Source organism: Daucus carota, chromosome 1 (assembly GCF_001625215.2).
Source record: "Daucus carota subsp. sativus chromosome 1, DH1 v3.0, whole genome shotgun sequence".
Taxonomy (NCBI): Eukaryota; Viridiplantae; Streptophyta; class Magnoliopsida; order Apiales; family Apiaceae; genus Daucus; species Daucus carota.
In genome coordinates this window covers 37,020,550-37,047,939 of record NC_030381.2, presented here as the reverse complement: position 1 = coordinate 37,047,939, position 27,390 = coordinate 37,020,550, and the positions used below count along the sequence as shown (strand labels likewise).

General features: G+C 32.7%; 4 protein-coding genes across 4 annotated transcripts; all 4 read right to left on the bottom strand.

Annotated features, from left to right (window-relative positions):
- Positions 1 to 8,910: 8,910 nt before the first annotated feature.
- LOC108224035 (protein XRI1) lies at positions 8,911 to 11,076 on the bottom strand. The gene is made up of 5 exons (XM_017398602.2): positions 10,762 to 11,076; positions 10,512 to 10,678; positions 10,281 to 10,365; positions 10,046 to 10,195; positions 8,911 to 9,453 (listed from the first exon to the last, which is right to left on the bottom strand). The coding sequence occupies exons 1-5, from the start codon at positions 10,883 to 10,885 to the stop codon at positions 9,164 to 9,166; spliced, it is 816 nt and encodes a 271-aa protein (XP_017254091.1). The 5' UTR covers positions 10,886 to 11,076; the 3' UTR covers positions 8,911 to 9,163.
- A 1,542-nt stretch (positions 11,077 to 12,618) lies between these two features.
- Positions 12,619 to 16,009, bottom strand: LOC108223960 (glutamate decarboxylase). The gene is made up of 7 exons (XM_064082257.1): positions 15,814 to 16,009; positions 15,523 to 15,727; positions 14,242 to 14,442; positions 13,920 to 14,134; positions 13,572 to 13,825; positions 13,417 to 13,469; positions 12,619 to 13,331 (listed from the first exon to the last, which is right to left on the bottom strand). Exons 1-7 carry the CDS (start codon positions 15,897 to 15,899, stop codon positions 12,846 to 12,848), a joined length of 1,500 nt encoding a protein of 499 aa, XP_063938327.1. The 5' UTR covers positions 15,900 to 16,009; the 3' UTR covers positions 12,619 to 12,845.
- A 3,831-nt stretch (positions 16,010 to 19,840) lies between these two features.
- Positions 19,841 to 21,136, bottom strand: LOC108193995 (F-box/kelch-repeat protein At3g23880-like). Its single transcript, XM_064086294.1, has one exon. The coding sequence runs from the start codon at positions 21,134 to 21,136 to the stop codon at positions 19,841 to 19,843; it is 1,296 nt and encodes a 431-aa protein (XP_063942364.1).
- Positions 21,137 to 23,973: 2,837 nt separating this feature from the next.
- LOC108197121 (F-box protein CPR1-like) lies at positions 23,974 to 25,850 on the bottom strand. Its single transcript, XM_017364637.2, has 2 exons — positions 24,736 to 25,850; positions 23,974 to 24,594 (listed from the first exon to the last, which is right to left on the bottom strand). The coding sequence occupies exons 1-2, from the start codon at positions 25,736 to 25,738 to the stop codon at positions 24,431 to 24,433; spliced, it is 1,167 nt and encodes a 388-aa protein (XP_017220126.1). The 5' UTR covers positions 25,739 to 25,850; the 3' UTR covers positions 23,974 to 24,430.
- Between the last annotated feature and the right edge of the window lie 1,540 nt (positions 25,851 to 27,390).

Genomic DNA, 27,390 nt, shown 5'->3' with positions numbered 1-27,390 from the left:
TTATAAAATATTTTATATTTATATTTTTCTCACTCGCGCGAAGCGCGTTTTTTCCACTAGTTATAAACATAAAGGAGCAAGTAAAACAAAAATTGTGCTCTCGAATTTTTTAAAGAGACGAAAGTAAATAAAAATAAATATTATTATAATATAATTTCACTTCAAAACTTGCACCTAAAAAATATAACGAAAATAAAAATTCATGTATTTTCAATCACAATCACTTAGCTTTCTTTTAGAGCATTCACAACTGAAACCCAATCCCCATCCTCATATTATTACTATAATTAGTAATACCCTAAAATTATCCTTAAATTTTATTTATCTTAAAAACAATGCGTGCATCCCGTTCCCCATCCCCATCCTTATCTTGTTTTTTTATTGTTTTTTAACTTCCTTTCAACAACCACATTTGTAACGTTATTATCAGTACATTTCAAAGTTGCTGGTTCTTAACGGTCATTTCTTCATATACACTCTGTTCTTTCCTCAGCATACAGAACTTCCTTCGTCCTGCTTTCAAATGTTTCGATCATTTATCCAATATCAATAGCTAATAACATTTATCCAATATCAATAGCCGCATATCAAAGACAAAAAGAAAGAGAACTGGAAAAAAATCTAGAGATTTAAAGTAAGGAGATGAACCTTCGGAGACGGCGAATCGATTATAACAAGCTATTCCATGGAAGCTAGACTTGAAGTGAACTGGAGGTTGTATCTACAGAGAAGAGAGAAGAAAAAGGTAGGAAAAAATGGCGGGTAGGTGAGATGCGGGGTGTACAGTGAGACCTCAAATTTGGGGGTGTATTCTTGGCCCTTATATTTTTTCCCCATTTTGGGGTCCCGGATGGAGAAGGTTTTTTAATCAAAAGTTATAATATTCCCCAAATATTAGAGATGGGGTCAGTATAGGTAAGCGGATGCGAATGCTCTTATAGAAAAACACCGGAGCAGAGTCTTAGATGACGACTCGAGTCTACCGAAGTGTTCCATCAACCTGTGGGGCTGTGGCGGCCCAATTGTGATTGTATTGCCATTTTTGTGGATATGCAATGAAAATTAAGAGCCGTTCGTTTCGAGTTTCAATTCCCAGCTTTTGTAAGATCTTTATTTCAAAGTTCTTTGAATGTAGAAACTTTTGTACAAAAAATATAGTCCTTTTCGAAATATTTTTTCAGAAGTACAAATTGTTTAGTGTTTTTTCACAAAATTACTGATTTTGTGAAAAATATTTAAAGCAATATGCATGGTTAGCGCTCCCGACCATATTTGCAACTCAAATAAATTAAAATCTCTAATTGGAAATTTAATTTTAAAATTTAGTAATTAAAATGATATTGTCAAAGGCTCCCTCTATAATTTTTGTAAATAATTTATAACAACAATGATAATGATAATGTCAAAGGCTCCCTCTATGATTTTTGTAAATAGTTTGAGTTTGTTCTAGGAGGTTAAATATATCTTGATTCAATCGAGTCGAATCTCAAATTTCAAATTAATTATTCGTTTCAAAACCTTTTTAATTAATCTTGAATCTTTCGATTTGGAACCTCACTAGTTTGAATACAAAAATGCTGGACAGATGACGAATAAGAAAGAGAGACTGGAGAAAAGAGACAATTGTTTTAATGAAGTCAGTAACAAAAGTATCAAGACGACGACGACTAGCACCAATCTTCCCCAGTCTCCCCTGCACTCGCTAAAAAACACGTTTACGCGGCTGCAACACGCCCATATATATAACCTCTATTTCCCTCGCACTCCTCCACTGCGATCCTTCCTCGTTCTTGCACTTAACCAATTTTTGTCACCTCATCAGTACACAAATGGCAAGCTCCAGTATGCCACGTTTGATTCCGAAAAGGGGACAAGTTCTTCGAAACATTCTGGGAGTGCTGTCTGTGTCTTCGTGCCTGTGTTTTACGAGGAGGAAGAGGCGCATTTCGAGAAGAGTGAAGCCAGTGGCTCGACATGGTTGAATTTGCATGCACTCTAGAGTTTTGTGCTCCGTCTTTTCTGTCGTAAGATATCCGTCGTAATTGGCCAGAATTGGTGTCAGATCTGGCGCCACTGTGTTTGTGATTTTTGTTGTTAGGATGGTTGGTTCGGTTTTGCAGGTCTTGTTCAGAGTTCGAATGTAAGTTGAGTTTTGTACGTTCTGATCGAGAATAATAGATGGCGTTAGTACGTACTTGTCACTTCTTTTTTTGTTTTTGTTGCTAATCTTACTTGTCACTTTTTAAGGAACTAGAAATGCTACTAGCTAGAGTACGCAGCTTGTATATGCATTACAATAGTTTAGTCGGAAAGTTGGTGACACGGAAGTAAAACACAGACCGGGTCAGGGTCAAAGGAGCAGCGTCGAAGGATAATATAGACAATTAATGAAATATATAATCAAAGCTGCATGGATGTATAGATATGCTCTTTCAGAAAATGGCAATTCGATGCGATTGTAATTCATTTCTCAAATTAAGATATTTTGTAGACTTCTCGATCTGATATAATATTACTCTTTAAATGACCATTCACTAAATACTAAATAGTGCACAAATTAAGTAATTTATCAATTACTAGCGCACGGTAAATATTTAAAAGCAGAAAGATCAACACAACACGTGTACAAGTAAAACCAGCCTAAATTTCTTGGCGTGAATATGGTTAAAGACTTGAAGTGTGTGGCTGATGGCCCAAGTGGCTTACACTCGGACTACATTAGTACTGTGTACTTGTATCTTTAGGTAGATGCTAATGGGCTTAATAAAAGTCTTTTAGCTTTTTTCCGATTTAACAAAATGGTACCAAGATCAGTCTATAAGGCCCAAAATTGACATTGCGTACCCTCATAATCAAAATTTTCATTGAAAAATAGTTTTGTTTTCAAGTCACCGAAAAATAATTAGATACACAAGTTTATACTTGTCATTCGAAGAAAACAGAATAAGGAGGGAGGCGACTGACTACATCCTCTTAACCAAAATGAAGCAGATAGACTTTAAATAAATCATTCATTTAAAATTTCATATGTAAGCAATTTATGATTGAGGAAATAAATTGAAAGTGATGAGACGGTCTGAGTTTTGAGATGTTTAGTGTTAATTTAATGAATTTCGTATCCTTTAATGAAATTTAAAAAATTAGGACACTTATTTGAATACCTAAACATATGAATAATAACTCCCAAAATAGAAATAGTAAAAACATATTCTCTATATTCTCAAAAACCTATCCTGTACGATATATATCAATTATAAATGATTTTAAATATATATTCTCTATATTTTTAAACACTTTTTCTGAATAAGAGCATCTCCAAGGGAGATAGCTATAACTGTTAGCTAAAAGTGTAAATATAGATGATTAGGTAAAAATTTACTGAACCTGTAAGCTTTTTGCTCCAGTGATATTAGCTATAATGGTTAGCTATATTTTAAAATTTTGTTATTTTTGTTATTTTCACATTCTAATAATTATATTTTTAAATAATAATTATTTATTGTGAATAAATTTCTTGAATGACTTTCTTATAAATACAGTTAAATAAATATTTTATATAAATATAATAAATAAATTATTTTTTGAATTTATTCTAATTAATTGAAATGATATATCATTTAAAAATCTATTATTTAACTATTTTCATATATTAATAGCTAAATTTCACATAGTAGTTATGTATTGTAAATAAAATTAATAAATAAATTATTTTCTGAATTTAATCAAATGAAACTTTTCTACAAAAATATATGTTATTTAATTAATTAAAATTTTATTTTAATTTTATAAATTTAAAAATTTGGTACCAACAAGTGTGTACACGTGGTGTAAATTTTACGCTAATTTTTTTATACAAATATATATTAACATATAAAGTAAATTTCATATCAAAAAATACATTTTCATATAGCTCAAAATTGATGTAAATTTTAAAAATGAGAAATATATATTGTATCTAAAAATATATATATATATAGAGGGTTACTCCAGTGAGAACTTCTTAAAATGAGAACCGTGAGAACTTCGTTTATTTATCATATTTTGACTAATCTAAACATCAAACTAGTGGGTACTCAATATAAAAAATGTATATAAAACTAGTCTCTCCCTAGTTAGTCAAAAAAAAAAATTTCAAAAAAAAATTCAAAAAAAAAGTCCACTGCCACGTCATTAGTGATTTTTTTTTGATTTTTTTTGAATTTTTTTTTTCGACTAGCTAGGTGGAGACCTTAATTATATACATTTTTTGTGAAGGTGCCCCTGGCGGGGCCCTTCAAATGAATGAGATATTGATAAATTAAAAAAGTTCTCACGGTTCTCATTTTAAGAAAGTTATCATTTGAGCAAGTGCCTATATATATATATATATATATATATATATATATAATATAATATTTTTCTTATAACTTTAAAAAATTATAATTATATTTACTTTATTAACTTAATAACTAAATTTATTAAAATACACATTTAAATTTAAAATAAAATTTAAATATAAAACTAAACTAGTAATATATTTAATATAATTATTAAATATAAGAATTTATGTATAGATTTGTGAGGGAGCTGACGTGGATGTAATATAGATGACGGCCGTTTATTCATCTGATGTAGCGTACTTGTTTTGCGGTAGGTAAAAAAATACGCCCGTTGGAGTGACTCATTTTTGAAGATATTAGTTATACAGCATGCCAACTTGATAATATAGCTAACAGATGCACAGGTAGGTTGGAGATGCTCTAATAAAAATCCCATAATAACTTGCTTGTATTCGGGAACCGACGTGGACGTGAAAGTGACTAATGTTACTACTTGTCCACATTCTTTTTTTTTTGAAAGAATACTGTCCACATTCTTATAATTAGTTCAAATTAGCATAATAATTTCTTTCTAAAAATTGTTAACTAACAGCAACTTTGTCCTTGGCTCTTTACTGCCTTGTTCCAGCTACATAAAGCTAAATAATAAGCCGAAGACCCTCACAAGTAGGGATGTGCGTGGTGCGGTTTGGTGCGGTTTGCACCTAAAACCGCAACCGGAACCACATAGGTGCGGTTTCTAAAATTCAAAACCGAAACCAAACCAAATACCATGATGCGGTTCGGTTTATAATATAAGCGGTTCCGGTTTTATATGGTGCGGTTCGGTTTTTAAACCATAAAGATCGAGAGATTATATGGTTGCATCAACACCAACCTAGCTACGGGTGAGTAACTTCCGAAAGCTGCTGAGACCTAATTAAAACATAAGCAGGCCGGCAGGTTACTGATCATGTGTTGATCATGTATCCAGGCCTTTAATAAGTTTGCAGTCCCTGTTGATATGCAGTTTTTACCTACTAGAGCATAAAAAAGATAGAGTACATGACTACATCAGTGCCAAAAGAACAGAACTGTCCAATATATCATGTACACTTTGGAATTCAAAATACATAGAAGCAGAATATGCAACAGGATTACAGTAACATGAATTAACAGTTTATAATTCATATTGTCTAAATTAGAATACATCAAAAGAGGGCCAAGGTAGTCGAGCTAAAGTCACTGGCCAAGGCAGTGTATTACAATTCCATATCTAAATATCTAATTATATATTCTATAATAAATATAATCTATGTTTTTAAATATAATATATAAAATAAATAAATAAATATATTATGGCGGTTCGGTTCGGTTTGTATTCGGTTTTAAAAATATTTAAAACCAAAACCAAAACCAAAGTAGCGGTGCGGTTTTTATTCGGTTCGGTTTTTATTTGGTGCGGTTTTTCTTGGTGCGGTTTCGTCCGGTTTTTGCGGTTTTTGGTGCGGTTTCGGTTTTCGGTTCGGTTTCTGCTCATCCCTACTCACAAGTCACAATACAAAAATTAAGAATAATAACAAGCCCTAGTCATAGGTTTCTTAGTCTCCCCTTATTGATTTGTACCTTAAATTCGTTTTCGAGTTATTATTTAATCTTTTCTTAAGATATTTATATGCGACAACTTTGGCTTATTCTTTGTTTTTGACGGAAACTTGAGTACAGCCTTTTGCACTTCGCAAGAGAATGGAAATTGGTTATCTGGGTCCTGTTTATCATTTTTTTTTTACAAAGATTCAATTATATATTAATTTGATATATATTGCTTGAATGTAGTGGATATATATTATATTTGATTTGATATATTAGAATGTACGCAAGTGTTGCACATAATAAACAATCACATATAAAATATCCCTACGGATATATAAGCACCTGGACTACCTACTGATCAGACTTATACTAAGTTACTAACACATGTTTGGAGTTTTTTTGGAGCTTTCATTTTGAGCCAACTCTTCTCAAAAGAAAATACAGTAGATTATTAATATTCATGAGAGCCCCTGGAAAAATGTGTTTCCCATTTACAAGGTTATAAAATGCTTCTTCAATATTATGGATGTAGTCACTATACAATCACGAAATATTTTATACAATCACGGACTCACGAAATATCTTAGATTTTGTCATTGTTTCGCTTTAGTGTGAGAGATTGTTACATTCAATTTGATGGTATTAACTTTATGTTTTTCTAATTCGTTAAATATAAAATACATCTATACCGTGTTATCAAAATTAAACATACAAAAATATGGTCGTAGTTTACATTTTGGTATATTAGATTATAACTGTTAGATCATTTATATTAAATTGATTAGGAATTTTAAATTAATATTTTATATGTATACTACTAACGGTCTAAGATTCGAATCTCGTTAATAACATATTTTTATATATTAAGATATTATAATAAATTACTAACTTAATATATAAAAATATTGACATACCAGGGTAAAAAGATAGTAGTATTTTAAAACAAGTATTATAAATCTATCTGTGCAGTCGTACGGGACCAATTTGACACATTCGCAACTCAGAACGGTGAAAGGTTAATAGAGTCCCATACTATTGTCCATATTCCAGACGACATTCTATCCCACTATGTTCTACAGCAGAATATATCATTCGCCGTGAGAAAACGAATTTTTCCTGTAATAATATTTTGGGGCCGTTTGGGTGAACTTAAAATAAGTGCTTATTGTTTAAAGTAAAAAAATGAAGTAGAAGTTAGAAGCAAGTTAAGACTTATAAGTGATAAAAGTGTTTGGAAAATAAGTAGAAGCCGTGAGACAAAAGCTATTAATCGTAGTTTTTTTTAAGTACTTCTTAACTTCTTACACAAACAGTATAAATAAATGATTCTAACTTATAATTCAGAAGCCGAGCTTATAAGTCCGTGCCAAACACCGATTTTGTCAGAGCTCCTTCAGAAAAGTAGGCCATCTCTGCCTCATGGAACGATTGTATAAATTATGCAGGACTAATTAATGAGGTATTTTAGTCATAATTTTAGTTGTTAATCAAAGCAATATAATTGTAGTTTCTTCTGACCGCACACGGTGGAGGAACCTGCACACACATATACTGAGCAGAAACATAAAGTTTCCAACCCCACCAGCAACCATATAAATACGAAGTAATGGTCGCAATGGAGGAATTCAAAAATAAAAAAGGAAAATTCATTTTTCACGTTTTTCCTTAAGGTATGGTGATCGATATATCGTTTTACATAAGTAAATGATTTTTTTTTCTTGAATGGATATCCAGATCAAGCTTGCTACTGTTTCTGGGTGATATTCACTTAATTAACCACTCCCATGATATGTCACCTGCCATACACACTCAATATTTTTTTAAATATTATTTATTATCTTCACATATTAATTATGTATAAATATTTTTCCAGTAATTACATATGCCCGTTATAATTTTATTCAAAAGTATGGTATAATATCATATATGCAACCTCAATTATAACTGTTGCAACCTGAATAACAACTATATTCAACTAGTATTAAAATCTCATTTATCATTTGACCGGATTTTTTAAAATAAATTTGAAAACATAAGTATTTTCACAATTTTTTTAATCTAAATACAGTGTAAAATCTATAAGTACTCAAAATTGTATCCGGTACGAATTGTATCTTCTTCTATCACGCCAAACCACAAAATGAAAATAAGCCAAAACAAGGGCATCACTGACAATTCTTATAGCTATAATAAATTATTCGCGTTTACTTTTATGTGGAAGATAAAAGAAACCTCGCTCAGTTGCTCTCGAAAAGATATAACAATAGAAGTTGTTAGTATGTGGTGCCGTGACAAGAAATGAGATTAGCATGAGCGCATAGCTGAAGTTAGTGGCTATATCACATGCAGTGTGGCTAATTAAGTGTCCAAGCTTTTAACTAAAACAATTATTATTTATGTACAAATGCGTATCCAAAAGGCAAGACATGGATGAAAGTCCAAACAAAACACATGCAAGGAATGGATCACCCTATATTCAACGCCTGCGATTCTAAAGCACTGATCTCCATTCAAAAGCTGCATGCATATATAGTACATTTTGCATGCTTCATTCGCTATTATAAGTTGTAGGCCCATTAACTCCATCCATTTATTTCCATTTTTCATGTTTTATGAAAATACAGTAAACATAAATATTCATCGCTAGACTAGAATCTCGTTATGTCGGAATTTATTCTAGTTGATACAGCTCGGTGGAAGGGTGTTTGTTTTGTGAAAGATATCTCACAAGTCATACCTGTAAACTTTGAAATGAAGCTGATCCGGCTTTCAAGATATTTGATACGCATACATACACAAAAAGTCAATGTCCTAGTTTGTTACACTTGATGACATGTAGTAGTTAGTCTTATATATCCATTGAATCTATGAATTCACAATCATGCTAGCTGGATTTCGCATATATCCTTTTTGTCATAATTTAAATTAGTTAATAAATTCACCTGCAGACAAACAATTTGAAATCACCGAAGACAGCTTCAAGTTTAAATGTTTGATTAACGGAAAGATTACGAATTCGAACAAAAATAAACTAAGCGACGAAATTGTATGTACATATATAATTTGTAAGTACCCCATACACATATGTTTATACAATTTACGCAACAGAAAATGACATAATTAACTAAAATACATATGTGAAGTCTTCTATGTGCTAACTATATTAAACTAACTAAATGAAATACTCTCTTTAAAAGTTTCTCACTCCGATATTCTATTTCGATACAATTCATTGACGTGAATTCTTGTCGCAAAACCAAAACTAGCTGCTTTTAGCCTTTGGTCCTGATTATTGTGATTGTGCCTCTTCCTTGAGTTTGAACTCGGGTTAAAGCGACCACCGGTTTGCCGGACAATCCCGGTCCTTCCGGCGACATGATCGGTTTGCATGCGAAGTCGCCGACCGGATGCATCACCGGCCTCGTCGGGGGCATTGAAATTCTCTCATTGATGTCATTTAAGGTCATATCGCCTTCTATTCCTCCCGGTTTAACCACGTCGAAGGGATAGACCACCCTTGTCATGATCGTCACCTTCTTTCTTTTCTTCTCATTTCCACCACCTAATTCAATTATTATCAATTAGTCCAATCAAATCAATAACGAAAACGACGAATAATTTGAAAATACAATAATGAAATTGTTGTCACACACTCACAGCATCAATTATCCACCATAGAAGGGTAATTAATTATACCATACTGAAGCACACATTTTCCTCGGTTTGAACACTTTAAATCCCGTAATTAATTAATGGATAACAGATATATAATAGTGTTAAATTATGGAAATAGTTTAAAGCATGATTCGGAAAAGAAAAAAATCTCGTAGAAATGCTTTACACTTCCTAGCTACCTAAATTTATCTCTTTCTTCTCGTCTTTTTCTTTTGCGAGCATAGTACACTTTGTTTGTATATATCAGTATCACGGCTCACTTTGAGCAACAATTATGTGAGCTACAAGTTTCATGCAAATAATAATTACTCAAAAATATACTCTGCTAATTAGTTAAAGATCGGATCCCCGACATTACGTACAATACAACATATTATCATCAGTGAATTTTTCCGCTGAACGTATGGTGTTCATAATCGATGGTTGTGGACGATTATCCGTTAATTGAATGTAAAGAAATTAAGGGCATAAAGACCTACCAGCTGAAAGAGGAGATAGAGAATCTAGTATTTCAGAACTGGACCCAGTGTGGAGTGAGTCTTTGCTGTTTGCTGAAGAAGAGAAAGAATTTCCAGTATTGCCTTGTCCTAGTGTTTCCACCTCTGCATTATTGTTTTTCATCATTTTGCCTGCACATAATTGTGAAAATTATTAAGAACTAAATACTCCTCAGAGAAAATTATTGTAAACATATGTTAGTAATGATTTATTCACCTGAGAATTCATCTCTCTCGTTAGTCTGATTCAGAAAACCGAAATCTTCAGGATAAATTGCGCCGAAATTTTCAGTCCAGAAATCCTAGCCAATATAATAGATGACATTCAAATTTTATACATTTTTCTCGATCAAAATTTACGACAGCAAATTACGTACTAGTACAATAGTACTCTCTCCGTCCCAAAATATACGAGACACTAGTTATTAAAGAAACTAGACGGAAGTACCTGAACTGGACAGGTAGAGTAGTTTGTCTGGTCATCAGAGAACAACAGCAGCCGCCTTCGCTTGGAGCTGAATTCGAAGAGAGCATCTTGTAGATAGCCAGTGGAATAATCAGAATCATCAAGAGATGATGATGAATATGGTGGAGTGTAATCACTGTCCAGAGCAACTGCAAAAATGCATGGCTCCAGTCATTAGTACACATTAATAGATGTGTACAAATACTAAGAAAAGGCTAGAGAATAAACATACAGTTAGTTGAGTGAGACATGTCTGCATTATAAACTCCAAGATTGTGATATTCCCAACCAAGTAAAGAAGAAGAAGAAGAAGAGCAGTAGCTACTGTAGTTAGCTATAGAGTGAAGGTCTCCCATTTAGCAATGATAGGGAATTTAAATGACTGCCAGGTACTAGACTACTAGTACTTATATTGTGCATAGAGGTTTTAAAGACAAAAGAAAATTATATATGTGAGGTAAAGAAATTTGGAAAAAGAAGAGAGCAGTCAACTGCAAGGAAATGAAAGCCAAGAGGGTGAAAAAGAAAGGTGATTCATTGGTTTCTTGGGATTCGAAAAATAAAGATTTTTAAACTTTGAATCTATATTATAGGGAGGGTGGGTTGTGTGGGGGACTAAATAATTGCAGTGGTTATGATTTCATGTTGGTTTGGTTGCATAATAAGGCAAAGAAATGTTTACACAAAGCAAACAGGAGAAATGCTTGAAGAGACATAATTCAAATTCAGCTTTTTCTTTCTGTTCATTTGTTTTTTCTCTCTTTAGACTTTTAAGTTTTACCAATTCCTTCAGCTGTGCTGTGTTGAACTAACTGTCTTTCTTTTCTGTGCTGTACTTGCTGTTCCCAGCTTTACTCACATTCTTAGCTATATTTTGTGGGCTCGTTTGCTTCTTCATCAGTATCTTCTGCTTTCCTTTTTTATTTTCCAGCCGTTTGTTGATCAAACTCTCATGCCAAGAAAAGAATCAGGATATTTTTTTTCTTTTTTGTTTTTGTGATATTGACAGTGATTCAAATTAGAACAATTTATACGTGAAAACAAATGTCCTGCACTTACCAAAAAAGTGCAGAACAACTATTTAGCAGATTTTCACAATTTCAATATTTTATTGTTTAGCAGTAGTATTCTCACACTAAAACGTGTTTCACACAATGCTGCCCTTGTGATATATTCTAGAATGCATGTTAGGAGCACAAGAGCGAACATAAGTTCCAGCTGATTTATGATAGACCTGGACATGTTTCTATGTTGCATTTCCATCTACAAGTGGAATTCTTGAACAAAAATAAACTTGTTAGATGTATTTGGATGAGTTTAGGTGCAAGAATGCAAGTTTTGGTAAAGTATGAAATATATTCTTGAGTTGTTGTGGGGCGCAGAGAAAAAATCAGACCCAAATCTTTTGTTCCGTTTTCTTGGGTTAGTAGGACCACCAGTGGCATGCTGGCTTCCATACAAATGGATCAGTAAACCCAACTGCAAAGATTGAGTTGAATAAGTAGGACCAAGTGTTGTTGTTTGTTGAATTATCCAACATCTGTGAACTATGTGATGACCACAGACCATTGAATTTTACAAGGATGCAGAGAGAAATCTCTGTTCAACAACATATTTTGCAGCTGTGTTTTGTCAATTTAATTAGAGTACCGATGTTGAACTTGAGCTTTTGCTGTAGAATGCCTTCTTTCTTTTGGCCTGATTGTGTATCGGATTAAGATGATGTCTGGTAGGATGATATGGAGATGTAACAAGGATAAGTTCGTGCTTAAGTAATGGCTTAGTGTTTTTTTTCCAGATATTAATCAAGATGACTTAAAACCTTGTTGATACAAATAGGGTGAAGCCGGGGCAGCCTAGGCTATAGTCTCGACTGACCTTCAAAAATCAATAGATAATTTTTTTTGTAAGCCATAATTTTTACATATAACAGATTTTAAGCCAGACTAACCTCCAAAATTTAAATATAAATTATGTTAGTTCTCACTGTTTCGAAATCATGGTTCTGCCACATGAGATAAAAGGCTTGTGCTGTCTAAAAGATGAGATTCAGGACTAATAATGGTACCAGAATCAAAAAGACAAAAGCTTTGATAAATATTCCCATACATTAGCTTAAACAAGTACCTCTTATTACAAGAGCCAAAGGACTCAAACTTCTCAATTAGGTGTAGAAAATAAGATCATAATAGTCATAACACAGTTTCATGCAACTGTCTCTGGGTAACAAATCTTCCCTTATAAACTGTAAATTGTAAAACGTTAGCCATATCAGTAAGCAAAACCGAAACGAACAGAATCCCTAGTGCTCAAGCTTTAGCAAATTACTTTTGCTTTCCTAGCCATGACAAATTTCTTCCAAACATCAGTAATTTCTCTTTGAGTCTCTATAGCTGTTTTCTTCACAACAGTCCCATTTTTCACCTTCTCTTCCAGTTCATCATCAGTTTTCACCTTGGCAGTAAAACTCGAAGGAAGAGCATCCAAGTAATTAATCACCTTAATAATGTCTAGCACAAGTCGCTCAGCAAGTGTGCGTGAAAAATCTTCCCTTATGACAACTCGAAGAACTGTGATATGTTGTGCATTCGCGGGCATGGTGTATGCTGGCACGATCCAACCAAAACGTTTAAGCGTATCTGAAATTTCAAACTCATTGTGACGACTATTGTCCTTCAAAGAGAAGGCCACCAGGGGGACTCCATTGTCTTTTGACACAATGTTAAATCGTCCTGTTTTCACCAGACCTTCTTTTAGCACCATTGCATTTTCTTGACAATTCTCCATTATATTTCGATAACCCTGGCATTGTGATCAGAATTTTATCAGTAAATATTTTACAACTATAAACCAGAAATGAACTGTTAATACATAATTTGATTCTGACCTCATAGCCCAAGCGGATTAGCTGATAATACTGCGCAATAACCTGACTTGAACCTAATGATCAAGTAAATAATATCACAATATTATTATTTCTAAACTGTTCCACTGTGGCTAAAACATACGAGTAATTTGGAAACATTGTTAATATCTCGTTACCTTTGGAGAAATTGAGAGTGAACGTTGGTTGATCGGCTCCAAGGTAGTTAATGTGGAAAATAAGTTCTTCTGGTAAATCCTCTTTGCTCCTCCAAATAACCCAACCAATGCCAGCATACACAAGTCCATATTTGTGGCCACTAACATTGATGCTCTTCACTAGAGGCAGGCGAAAGTCCCACTCGAGCTCCGGATATAGGAATGGTGCAATGAATCCACCACTAGCTGCATCTACATGAATTGGTGTATCCCATCTGCACAAAATGTATTCAAAAACTTGATTCATAAAAGGCGTATTGGTCACAGAGGAAAATATAATAGACGTTTAAGTAGTATCAGTTCAGGTACCCTGTCTGCTTGTTCTTTTCCATCAGTAAATCATTCAAGAGCTTAACATCTTCAAATTCTCCATTGAGAGTTGAGCCCAAGATTGCAGCAACACAAATGGTGTTCTCATCCACCAGTTCAACAGCTTTCACAGGGTCCATTACATAGTAACCCTCACTCAGTTTCACTTCCTTCAACTCTACCTCAAAGTAATTTGCAAACTTCTCCCAGCATACCTAAAAATATATAATACGAAGATTCATACATCAATAGACCATTCATTAAACTCTCCCACTGCCCTGAAATGTTTGTACTGTTAGCATTATCACAAATGAAAGTATACCTGGACATTTGCTCCCGTGACTATGTTTGGCTTGTCACAAGGCTTGCCCTCTGCTCTGCGCCTGTTCTGCCACCTTCTCTTAAAAGCAAGGCCGGCTAGCATTATAGCCTCAGATGAACCAACTGTTCCAACTCCTACAGCAGTTTCCGATTCCCCCAAAGGTGCATTGAACATATGTGCTATCATGTTTACACATCGATTCTGAAGATTTAATTTTGCACACAGTTTTACATATCAATCATTCGACTATCAAGCATGTACATAGTCAAAAACAATTTATAACAAATAACTTAATAGAAACCGCGGAAAACACTGTGGTTCAATAACTATCTAACAAACAGGCCAGGTGACAGCAATTCATTAACCATTCAGTGTTCACCAGTCCAGAAATTTGTTAAACAATTAGATTGAATCCATGTAAAACAGAGGTTCCATACACAATCCTATTTGATTTTTATTACGTTTAGTGTTTATTTTCGGGTACTATCCAAATGCATAACATTTTCATAGACAGGATCACGTAAAACAACTTTATGAGCGTTTGACTAAGTTTAAAATTATGACTTATGACTTAACGTAACTTATTGTGATAAGCTACCTATAGATAATTTTTATCAAAAAAAAGTTTTATAAAATTAAGTCATTAAACAAAGTATTTCAAGCAAACTTCTGGCTTTAAGTCAGTTTCTGGCTTTAAGTCAGTTTCTGACTTACTTAGAGCATCTCCAACGGCGTTGGCTATAATTGTTGGCTAAATTGGACCTGTAAGACATTATGTAAAATTTGCTGAACCTGTAAGACATTTTGCTTTAATGGTACTGGCTATATTGGTTGGCTATAATTTAAAAATAGTATGTTATTAATATTTTAAATTGTTAAAATAGAATATATCAGTTCAATATAGTAATAAATGATGTACAATCTTCTTACAGATTTTCTTACAGACCTGTAGAGGTTCGACAAATTTAGCCATCCATAGGAGGTTGGCTAAATTTATAGACAACAGCTGAGCATGGTTGGAGTTGAGGTTTTGGAGCTGTTGGCTAAATTTTTTTATTTTAGGTATGCCACCTCACCTTTTAGCCAAGGGTTTTAGATGGTTGGAGATGCTCTTATGACTTTAATTTAATGACATTTTCAGCTTAAAGTCAAAAATAACTTTAAAGCCATGACTTTTGGGACAAAGAGGCTCATGTATATTGCATATGTGTGTTAAAACATAAAACAACTTTGATAAAATATGAGATGAAACTTGTGAGGGATTGGAGGTAATAAAACTACCTGAAGCTCAGTGGTGACAGGGTATTCATCCATGTCAACATAGTTTTTGTTGATGGAGGCCATCATAAGCTTATCACACTCTGGCTCCATCCATGTGGTCACAAAAGAGGCCAAGTTAAGCCTGGGGTTCCCATCCAGCATCAGCTCATCGTTTATGATCTGATATGCAGCCTCTTTCGGCGTCGAATTCTCCGGCATCTTGAACCTGCAACACACACAATTTGCATTAGTTAGCATAATGCACCAGTCCTAATCACTACACCGAAATTCAGTGTAAACTCATGCACACACCTTGGAAAAGAAGTTCGAACATAGCGAGAAGCAAAAGTGGAATGGACAGAAACATCTGATTCCGAAGCTGTTTTCGAAAGCACCATCGTTAAAATCTGCAGAGAAAATGATCAGATTGATCGAATAACTAGTGTTTGATCTGTTTGTCTGTGGATGTTCAAGGAGAGAGATGTTACCAGTATTTATATGGCTGAAATGGGTAGGGAAAATAATACTATTTGTTTTTGCATGCCTTTTGACTTGAGTCGCGGGGAAGAATTCAAGTCGTTCGAATAGTATGTTTTACGCGTTTGTGAAAGATTAATACGGGCGGGATTCGCGGATGTAAAATAACTGAATATTGACAGCAAATTTGACTCATTTGAGCGGATATTTATATTCTGTGACTAAAATTATACGGAATCCTCTGAGTTTATATTATTAAAAAATTCAATAAGATATAATTTAATAATTTTGATGTTAATTTTTCTAATTTAATATTATTTTTAAACATTCAATAATCTGAAGAATAAGTTCAATAACATATCAACATGTCTAACCATAAACTAGACGGTGTTAAAGACTCCTACTAAAATAAGAATCCGTAGAACCCAACTTTATATTCTTTATTAAAGCTACGCAAATATATTCGATGTCCTAAGTTTGATCGGTGCATATGGTTTCAAGTTTTCACATATTGCATACAGCACACCGAAATTGGAAGAGAAAAGTAGAATTGATACTTTTCATATGCCTTTTTTTGGCATTCTTTCTAGAGGAATGTGTAAAACGAGGAATGGTTTACAATTCGTTTGTCACTACAAAACCAGCATCCGGATTGACGTTTATGTTCGACTTGGCTATCGTTGATTTCTTTGTGTGAGACGGGAATGGGCTGCCCGGTCAATTTAAAAATAAGTGTTAAACTATTATTTTACCTCTTAATCAATTCCTTTTTATACTTATTATTCAGCTGTCAGTTTCACATTCTAGAGTGTATATAATATAATAAATTTATCAATAACTATAACATCTTTTAATAAAATATAAAGTTTTAGACTTAATTCAAAAGAGGAACGTTTTTAAAAATAACAAATGAAAATATTTCTATAATCACCTCAAATTATGTGTATAAAATTAAAATGATAAATAAAAAAAGTTATATGACATATTTGGATATATTTGAATATTACATTTAATGAAATTCGAAGTAAAAAACCGTCAAAAATAAAAATTTACCGGATGAACTTCAATTAAATTTATAGTTATATATGAGTCCAAATAAATATAATATGAATAAAATATACTGTGATATATTTGCAAGTCAAATACTATTTTCATCTTGTATATCACCCCTATCATCATGTACAAGTAGACATTTGGTGGGAGGGGGAGTAATATATGAAATAAGGAAAACATACCAAAATTTGGTATCAAAACTGCTAGTTTCTTTCTTTGAAGGAAAATGCTAGATGTATAAAATTGGGTAAAAAAACATTCACATAATAAATATGCATCAACTTTTAATTGGTATGGACCCCCTTTATATGCATTAATAGTACCGATTAAAATTTCCTACCTCAATTGTCATTTCATTTTGTGCAAACAACTGTATCCAATTTTGTGCATGTAGCGCTACTCTTCCTTAAAACATAAACCGGTGGGAGTTATTGGTTTCAATTGTTCGACGGAGACATCAGACAAGTCATAAGTCATACAGTAACTATCTTCTGACTTCTGAGCTATGATTCCATCAAAATTCAAAAGTTCAGGATATACATATAAAGGCCAACATTCCAGAGAGGGACTCTTTATATGGAGTTACATAATGCGCCACTATAAATCATCAGTTTTATTATAAATTCTGTTATAGAGTACATATAAAACGTGATTCTAATATAGAATACTATAAAATAAATCTATTTTAAGTAATTAAACACTTAAAATTTGATTAAAAAGTATATTTTCGAAACTGATTCTACAACAGAATAATTCTGGATGATTATTATTCTGTTATAGAATCATGTTGAGATATTGCATAATTTTAGATGATCTTTGGAATAAAAAAATTGTATAACTTCGTTTTCGGTTTAATAATCAAAATTTGCAATTATATTTCATAAATAATATAATAGAATATATATTATGTATATATTTATAATGGTGTGCTACGTAACTCCATATAATATAATATGCTATGGAGTGCTACCCTTACATATAAAAATGACAATTATCATAAATATATAGAAATTTAAGGTTCTTTTGAAAGCAATCTGTTTCATTTATTAATTTGCTAAATCAGCAAGTACATATGAATGTAACTCGCCAAGAACATTACTCCCCCTCTTCAAAACAAAAAATAAAAGAACATTACTCCCCATTTGGCACTCTCTGGAAATGAAATTGATACTCAAGCAAAGTTACAGACGGAATTTTAAGCCTAAATCCGTAGTAAGTTTTCGAACTACAGACATAATTAAAGCCCGAGTTCTTTTCAAGCTAATCTAATTTACTTCGTCGCAGTTCAACCGGATACTTATTAGTAGACAACTGTTAGCTTAATTTTTGTCCAAAGAAAATAAAATTCATGGTTTCAATATATTCAACCGATACAGATACATACACTTATATTTCTCTTTTAATCCTGTTTTCTATCTGAAGATACATATATGATATATACTCCCTCCATTTCTATTTATTTTCTCGCTTGAGATGTCGGGACTGTTCATAACATGAGACAAATTACTGATTTACGTCTGACCTATAAGACTAAATATAGTCGTGAATGATCTTGTTGGATTCGTATTCATGAATACTTTAATATGGTGAAGATTTTATATTTAATACTAATACGAAATTAAAGATAATAACCATAAAAAATGTGAATTGACAAACTTGATAAAGGGAAACAGGAAATGTATTAAGAGTTTGAGAGGGTGTATTGGATTGGGATTTTAAAGCATTTTTTTGCATTCATGAAATCCGAGGGTATTCAATTAGGATTGTTTGAAATCCATTAAAATCTTGAGTTATTCAATTGGGATTTTAAATTATGCTTTAAAATCCGATAGTATTCAATTGAGATCGTTTAAAATCCACTAAAATCTGATGGTATTCAAATGCTGGTGGATTGATTAGGGTTTCATAAAATGATGGATTTTGTGGCATTTTTCGGTATATTTTAAGTTTTTTGAAATCCCATCAGAATCCTATCAACTCTGTGACATTTTATCAAAAATCCGCACAAAATCAAAATCACATACAATCACTAAAAACAATCAATTAAAATCTCAATCGAATACACCCCGTGAGGGAGTATCTTGTTAATTATTTTGAAGGTTTGGCAGCAGACCTACATCATCTGCTCTCACTTGGCTCCTGGTTTTTCCTTTTAATTGCTTTGCTCAAGCTTATACCAAGAAAACTAGATAAGTAATCATTTTCATCATACAACAGCAAAAAGGAAAGTTAAAGTTGTGCTTGTGCGGACCATCAAATTAGGGCTAGTTGAGAGATTGATAGTTCTGTATTCATGCAACAGTCAGAGGAATTTATTTTTTTAATCAAGTTAACAGCCAGAGTAACTTGTTACCTGAACACGTTCAGGTTATGTGTTATTTTTTCCAAATGTAAACAAACTTTACAATAACATACTAAACTTGAACCTTGAAAATTGCTTTATTTAATCCGATAGCTAATATGGTTAATTATAGCACACACCAGTAGCATCTAGATAGCCCAAAAAATTTCCAAGAACTGAACAGAACAGGCAAGACTTATACCAGATATTTATCATGTCCAACTCAGGGAAAGAAACATCAAATAATTCCACATATAATTTTGAAAATGTGCAATAAACTGAGGGAAATGAACGGAAAAAAAACACTGACTGGGATGAGTAATGCCATTATTAACTGCCAGAATCTGAGGTGTTTTCCTCATTATCATCTTCAGAATCTCTGTTTGTTTCCTCATGAACATCTTTAGAGATAATATTACTCCTCTCATTGTCTTCGAAATCAGCGGTTCTTTCTTCATTATCATCTTCTTAATCACTTTTGTCACTATCATCTGAAATAACAATAAAATCATCATAGACATTTTCCAAATTAATGCTACTTTCCTCACTAAAATCTTCTTCATCATCAGACCAATTGACTAGTTTTGATTTTGTGACTAATAACATTTGCTGGTTCTCTGTATACTTGAATACTGCATCGAGATCAAAAAAAGGATTAGTATCAATCCTTCTGGCCTCTTTCTTGTCAGAATTATAGGAGAACCATTCAGTATCAGCTATCAGTAAGAATTCAACACTACTGAAAAGGCCCTGCACATACATGTAATCCAAACCTACATCAATACTAAGCATAAAAGTCCAGGATGCCTCGACTCTACCACCACGAAGGCATGCCTCATCATCTAGTGTCCACAAGTTAATTTTTCCAGTGTCATTAGAGATAATGACAGCAATAGAATCCTTGAAGTCAGCAATTCGAGCATAATAACATTCTTCACGCGGGTCATTGGAGCATTCGGGAAGTTTGATATCACAAATAAACACCTCCTTGTTTAGATCAAAAGCTATCACACCATTCTGTCCCGCGATAAACAAAAATCCATGGAGGCATATATCAAATATATTTTTTTTGGGAAAAACAGTCAAGTTAGTCTCAATGTTTTGCCAAGCATCTCTATTTGCAGAATACACCTGAGGAAAAATAGCACGAGATACAACCCTAACAACCTTAAAATCAAAATCAACCGGATCAAACCCGAAGCCTAAAGCAACTACATCCGTATCATCACAATTGTAAAGAGCATGCGAGGGAATGAGTTTGGATTGCCTAGTTGCGGGATTCCAAATGTATATATCAGTAGCTTTATCACAAGCAGGCACGCAATGAATAGCATCAATAGGAGCAGAGGGATCAACACAAACACAAACAATTCCGTAAACACAACCAACGAGAATAGAGGGAGGCGTGAAGGGATAATCACCTCTGGAGAAAGGAAAGTTGAGCTCGGCTATATAATCATCAGTAGTACCGAGCCGGAAGAGTGAATAGGAGCCGTCTTCTTCAGGATGGTCATCAAGATCTTCTTGTTTGAAAAGGCGTACAATGAGAGTAGCCGCTTCTTCATTGTTATCATCCCCGGCGCGGTTGATTGTAATAGCATGACGTTGATAATGAGCTTTGATGAAACTAGGGTTTGAAATAAGAGAGTACCAGGATTTGGAAACGGCTTTGCAACGGAGTAGGTATTTTACAGGGAGCCTGGAAAGCACCTCGGTCAAAAGATCTTCGTCTGTTAACATTTTGCACCCGTCGTTTCTCTTCATCGTTTCAGTAGTCCAGATGGTTTTAGCGTTGGGGAATTGGGGGTGGTCTTGAAAAGTTCAGCTGGGGGTATTGTACGGGCCTGGTTTTGAAAAGAAGATTTATTTATCGAAAAATGCAAGTTAGTACACTGATACTCCCCATATTCTACCTCCGAACCATTTTAGTTGTCACATATTCTACTCCCTCCCTAACATCTTTTCTCTTCATATTCTACTCCTTCCGTCCTATTTTAGTTGTCACATTTTGTATTGTGCCGGTCAAATTGACCAAAGTTTGACAGAAATTTACTACTTCCTCTGTACCCTCCATTTCTTTACACTTTTCTTTTTGGGGTGTCCCATCCAATTCTTTACATTTCAAAACTTACCCAAAATAGTCAATGGGTCCCACCATTTCTTCACTTTTCTTTCCTTTTCACACTACTTTTACTCCACTATCTTCTTTTTATACATTAAAAATCAATGGGTCCCACCACTTCACCCACTTTTCATCCTCTTTTCCACTACTTTATACATATTTTTTAACCTCCGTGCCCAACCCAAACGATAAGAAATGGGAGGGACGGAGGGAGTAATATTTTATCAATTGAAAAAATAAGAAAAATATGTCATCGGAATTAATTTTTAATCTACTTTAAGATGTAATTTTCAGTTTTTTAAAATGATGAAAAAGTGACTTATAATCTTTGATAAAAAGTTAGTCAATTTGACCAACAAAAATAGAAATATGACAACTAAAATCGGACGGAGGGAGTAATTTGTAATGGCCTTATACGGGGGCAACTTTATATATATATATATATATATATATATATATATATAAAATTTACGGACTTATGTTTTTATAAAATGTATATTTTTTTAAATTTAATTTGCTATATAGCAAAAAATAAATAAAGATTTCAGAAAAAAAATAGAATTGTATATACTTTTCTCCAAAAATAAACCTTTATTTCTAAAAAATAAATTTAGTGAAACAGCCACAATGTTTGATTCGTTTCATTTATATTAATAATAATAATATCCTCTTATAACAACTCCAATTTTGAAAAATCTTTTAACTAAAAAATGAGCCACATCCTAACAATTAAAAAAAAAATAATATCCTCAAAATCTCACACTCGAATCATGCACTCCCCTTGTTTATAATTTTAATCAAAAATATGTCAATGACAATATTTGTCGGACAACTATGTAACACATCATCGATTATCATATTCAAACAATATATTTTATTTATAACAATTTGAAATAATAATATACTATTTTTAAAATATAGTTAATCAATATAGCAAATACCATCGAAATAAAATACTTGCAGGTTGAGCAAATGTGTTTTATAAGTATATGTAACAACTATTATAGTCAACCTCGTTGGAGATGCTTTTATACACATCAACAATCCAGTTAAAATAATTTATTTGTTTGTCATGTCATTTAGAAAAAAATTGGGATAGATTTGGGAATTGGGGTAGTACCGGAACATTTTCAACTGAATAGTTATATGATGTCTTAAATTATAATTTCCAAAAATTCACTTCTACAAAGTTCCTACTTATTCTCTAAACATTAAAGATCCACTTTTCATTCATCATAAATGGGTTAAATGACGTTTTGGTCACTCAACTGACCGGAAACTTGCAATTGGATCATCCAACTCAAAAAGCTTTCAGTCACGTCATTATACTCTTAAAAATTTTCATTCAGGTCACTGGCCGTTACACTCCGTTAAATATTTGATGGAAAGCTGACTAAGCGCCGTGACTTGGCTTAAATAAATCCATTGTGGCATGTACAGTCAGCTAAAGCGGCATTTTGGTCACTCAACTGACTACAAACTTGCAATCGGATCATCAAACTCAAAAAACTTTCATTTAGGTCACTTATCATAATATCTGTTAAAAATTGAAAAAAAAAAGAATTAAAAGTTATCATGCATCACTTTTTTTTCTCTCTTAAAAGTTTTGAAACTTATTAATAAAAAAAAATAAAATACACACACATAAAATCAATAGTTTCACCCACAAAAACATAAACTTTGTTTATGTATTATCGTTTTATATATCCATTTTGGAGAAAATCATTTAAATTTTTGATAAGAGATGAAGTTAACAAATAAAGTCCATCAAAAATTTAATATGTATGAAATTTACAAATAAGTAATTTTTGATAAGTATGAAGTTTATAAATAAAATCCATCAAAAATTTAATGAGTTTTTCCAAAATGGTCATTTAACCCTTTATTTAAGCCACGACGTTTAGTTTTTTCAAAATGATCTTTTTTTTTCAATTTTTAACGGATATTATGATAAGTGGCCTAAATGAAAGTTTTTTGAGTTTGATGATCCGATTGCAAGTTTGTAGTCAGTTGAGTGACCAAAATGCCGCTTCAGCTGATTGTACATGCCACGGTAGATTTATTTAAGTCAAGTCAAGACCCTTAGTCAGCTTTCCGTCAAATATTTAACGGAGTGTAACGGTCAGTGACCTGAATGAAAATTTTTAAGAGTATAATGATGTGACTAAAAGCTTTTTGAGTTGGATGACCCAATTGCAAATTTCCGATCAGTTGAGTAACCAAAACGCCATTTAACCCCATCATAAATAGGTAGCGTAACACATTTCACATTTAATTTTTAATGATTAAATATTCAGCTCCCACCTTTTGCACACTCTTAATTTAATATTATAATAATAGAAAACATAAATACGAATTATTATTGTAATTGTCAATCTGTATAGAATCTTTTTGTTAATAGATTGATGGTTCTGTATTCATGCAACACTCAGAGGAATTTATTTTTTTGGTCAAGTTAACAGCCAGAGTAACTTGTTACCTGAACAAGTTCACATTATTATGTGTTATTTTTTCCAAATGAAAACAAACTTTACAATAACATACTAAACTTGAACCTTGCAAATTGCTTTATTTAATCCAATAGCTAATATGGTTAATTATAGCACACACCAGTAGCATGTACATAGCCCAAAATTTTTCCAAGAACTGAACAGAACAAGCAGACTTATACCAGATATTTATCATGTCCAACTCATGAAAAGAAACATCAAATTATTCCACATATAATTTCGAAAATGTGCAATAAACTGAGGGAAATGAACGGAAAAAAGCACTGACTAAGATGAGTAATGCCATCATTAACTGCCAGGATCTTAGGTATTTTCTGCATTATCATCTTCAGAATCTCCGTTTGTTTCCTCATTATCATCTTAAGAGATAATATTACTCCTCTCATTGTCTTCGAAATCAGCGGTTCTTTCTTCATTATCATCTTCTTAATTACTTTCCTCACTATCATCTGAAATACCAATAAAATCATCATAGACATTTTCAAAATTAATGCTACTTTCCTCACCAAAATCTTCTTCATCATCAGACCAACTGACTAGTTTTGATTTCGTGACTAAAAGCATTTGCTGGTTCTCTGTATACTTGAATACTGCATCGAAATCGAAAAAAGGATCAGTATCAATCCTTCTGGCCTCTTTCTTGTCAGAATTATAGGAGAACCATTCATGATCAGCTACCAGTAAGAATTCAACACTACTGAAAAGGCCCTGCACATACATGAAATACACACCTACATCAATACTAAGCATGAAAGTCCATGATGCCTTAACTCTACCACCACGAAGGCATGCCTCGTCATCTAGTGTCCACAAGTTAATTTTTCCACTGAGCTCCTCGTCATGAGAGATAATGACAGCAATAGAATCCTTGAAGTCAGCAATTCGAGCATGATAACATTCTTCACCCGGGTCAATGGAGCATTCAGGAAGTTTGATATCACAAATAAACACCTCCTTGTTTAGATCGAAAGCTATCATACCATTCTGTCCCGCGGTAAACAAAAATCCATGGAGGCATATATGAAATATAAATTCTTCGGGAAAATCAGTCAAGTTAGTCTCAATGTTTTGCCAAGCATCTCTATTTGCAGAATAGACCTGAGGAAAAATAGCACGAGATACAACCCTAACAACCTTAAAATCAAAATCAACGGGATCAAACCCGAAGCCTAAAGCAACTTTATTCATACCATCACGATCGTAAAGAGCATGCGAGGGAATGAGTTTGGACTGCCTAGTTGCGGGATTCCAAATGTATATATCAGTAGCTTTATCAGGAGTAGGCAAGCAATAATTAGCATCAATAGGAGCAGAGGGATCAACACAAACACAAACAATTCCGCAAACACAACCAACGAGAATAGAGGGAGGCGTGAAGGGATAATCACCTCTGGAGAAAGGAAACTTAAGCTTGGCTATATAATCATCAGTAGTACCGAGCCGGAATAGTGAATAGGAGCCGTCTTCTTCTGGATGGTCATCAAGATCTTCTCCTTTGAAAAGGCGTACAATGAGAGTAGGACCTTGTTCATTATTATCATCTACAGCGCGGTTGATTGTAATAGCATGACGTTGATAATGAGATTTGATGAAACTAGGGCTGGAAATGAGAGAGTACCAGGGTTTTGACACGGCTTTGCATTGGAGTAAGTATTTTACAGGGAGTCTAGAGAGCACCTCGGTTAAAAGATCTTCGTCTGTTAACATCTCCATCCCCTCAGTCCGCTTCGCCATCTCAGGGGTTAGGTTTTCCGCTACTGATTGTTGGGAATGGGGGCTGTGAATTGGGGCAGAAAAAGACCTCAGTCCTCAAGCAATTTGTACAAGTTTAGAAACCCGACGATGCTCTCATCAAGACGTTTTAATAGGTTTACACTTTGCACCCGCAAATTGGAGTATTGGAGTACAAAGTTTGATAAAATGTAATCTAGTCATCTAAATTTCAATTTTTTTTGTCCAATAATATTTGTAAATATTTGACAACCTGCACATTATGTTCTGCAACATAAACATCGTGATCAAATGGTAGAATAATTACTTTTATAAATCATAGGACTCTATGTTCTGCAATATAACTAATAAGCAGAACAATAATCTTAATACTTGTTAAAGTTGAAAGATATTAATGATTAACTGACAATTATGTGCAAGACAACTTATAAATGATAGATTATATCAAAATTTGGATAATCAAAGATATTATATAGGATCAAACTAACAAATTTTGATTTGTACTCCAATACTCCAATGTTTTTATGTACTCCATAGAACTTAACTCTAATAACACATTATAATACAATTTTATAATATAATTTTGCTCGCTACGCGTGCTAACATCCTGAAAATTATTATTGCTTTTAAGTATTTTTACGAAATTCAGAATATCATGAGTTATTGGACATAAATGAATTTTATATAGTTTAATTGAGTTATTTGTATAATGCCTTCATAAAATTGTTGTATTATTACAAAAATTATATATAATGACAGCAATCTGATTGAGTTGTTGTGTGATGTCCGCTTTATAGGTGCTAGAACCGTTATATATAAATAACCTTCAAAAAAAAAAAATTGTCTTATGAAGTTCTGAAAGTTATACTTTAACGGGTGTATTTCTCTGTCTTATTTATTTTTATTACTGACACACACATTAAGTCTCTTATAAAAGTAACTTATATTTTTAAAAAATTCTGAATAAAATTTTAGATGTTAAAATTTTATTAAAAATTAAAAATTTTAAAAATAGTTATAGAATTGTACTTTAAGCGAGTATTAAAGTGTGTGTCTCATTCTCGTCTCCCAGTATATACAATTCAATTCAGAGGAGAGGGAGTAAAAATTTTGAAATTTACTATAATGTAGGTAGAAAATTATATTGATATTATGAATTCTATATGAGAGTGTAATTTCAAAAAAATATTTGTTATGAAGCGAAAATAATGTATTTGAAATATTTAAATCAATACCGCAATAAATGTCATAAAAAATTCTTCGGGCAAAAAATTGATAAGTAATGTTTTATCGTGATATCAACAATATTTTTTACGAATTTTTTAAAATAATAAACTATTTATCTACATGAAACGGAATAACTGACGAATCAAGTACACATTTTTATCATTAACAGAAAATTTCAAAACTCTTAACTCGTTAAATTTTATTTAACTTGTTAAATTATGTTTTTATGTATATTTTGTAATGTAAAAACTTAATTCTTCTAATTTTCAAAACAATATTTGTATTTACAATATATTAGAATAGTTTTCTCCTTCAGAGACGTACAATATAAATTTGTAATTTACCGCAAATTTAAATGATTTTTAATTGGTAAAGATTAATAATAATTATTCTATTTATTTCTTTATATATATCTTAAAAACTTTCTA

Bases quoted from the DNA above. Each gene is read 5' to 3' on its own strand.
- LOC108197121 (XM_017364637.2), bottom strand. From the start codon at position 25,738: ATGGCGAAGCGGACTGAGGGGATGGAGATGTTAACAGACGAAGATCTT. The intron at 24,595-24,735 runs GTGTGTATTTCA...ATTTCGATGCAG, and splicing joins CATGCTTAGTATTGATGTAG to TATTCAAGTATACAGAGAAC.
- LOC108193995 (XM_064086294.1), bottom strand. From the start codon at position 21,136: ATGAAGAGAAACGACGGGTGCAAAATGTTAACAGACGAAGATCTTTTG.
- LOC108223960 (XM_064082257.1), bottom strand. From the start codon at position 15,899: ATGGTGCTTTCGAAAACAGCTTCGGAATCAGATGTTTCTGTCCATTCC. The intron at 15,728-15,813 runs GTGTGTGCATGA...TGTGTGTTGCAG, and splicing joins GTTCGAACTTCTTTTCCAAG to GTTCAAGATGCCGGAGAATT. The intron at 13,826-13,919 runs GTACCTGAACTG...CATTTTGTGCAG, and splicing joins GAAAAGAACAAGCAGACAGG to ATGGGATACACCAATTCATG.
- LOC108224035 (XM_017398602.2), bottom strand. From the start codon at position 10,885: ATGGGAGACCTTCACTCTATAGCTAACTACAGTAGCTACTGCTCTTCT. The intron at 10,366-10,511 runs GTACTTCCGTCT...TATATTGGCTAG, and splicing joins ACTCTACCTGTCCAGTTCAG to GATTTCTGGACTGAAAATTT. The intron at 9,454-10,045 runs GTAGGTCTTTAT...TAATTGAATTAG, and splicing joins TCTATCTCCTCTTTCAGCTG to GTGGTGGAAATGAGAAGAAA.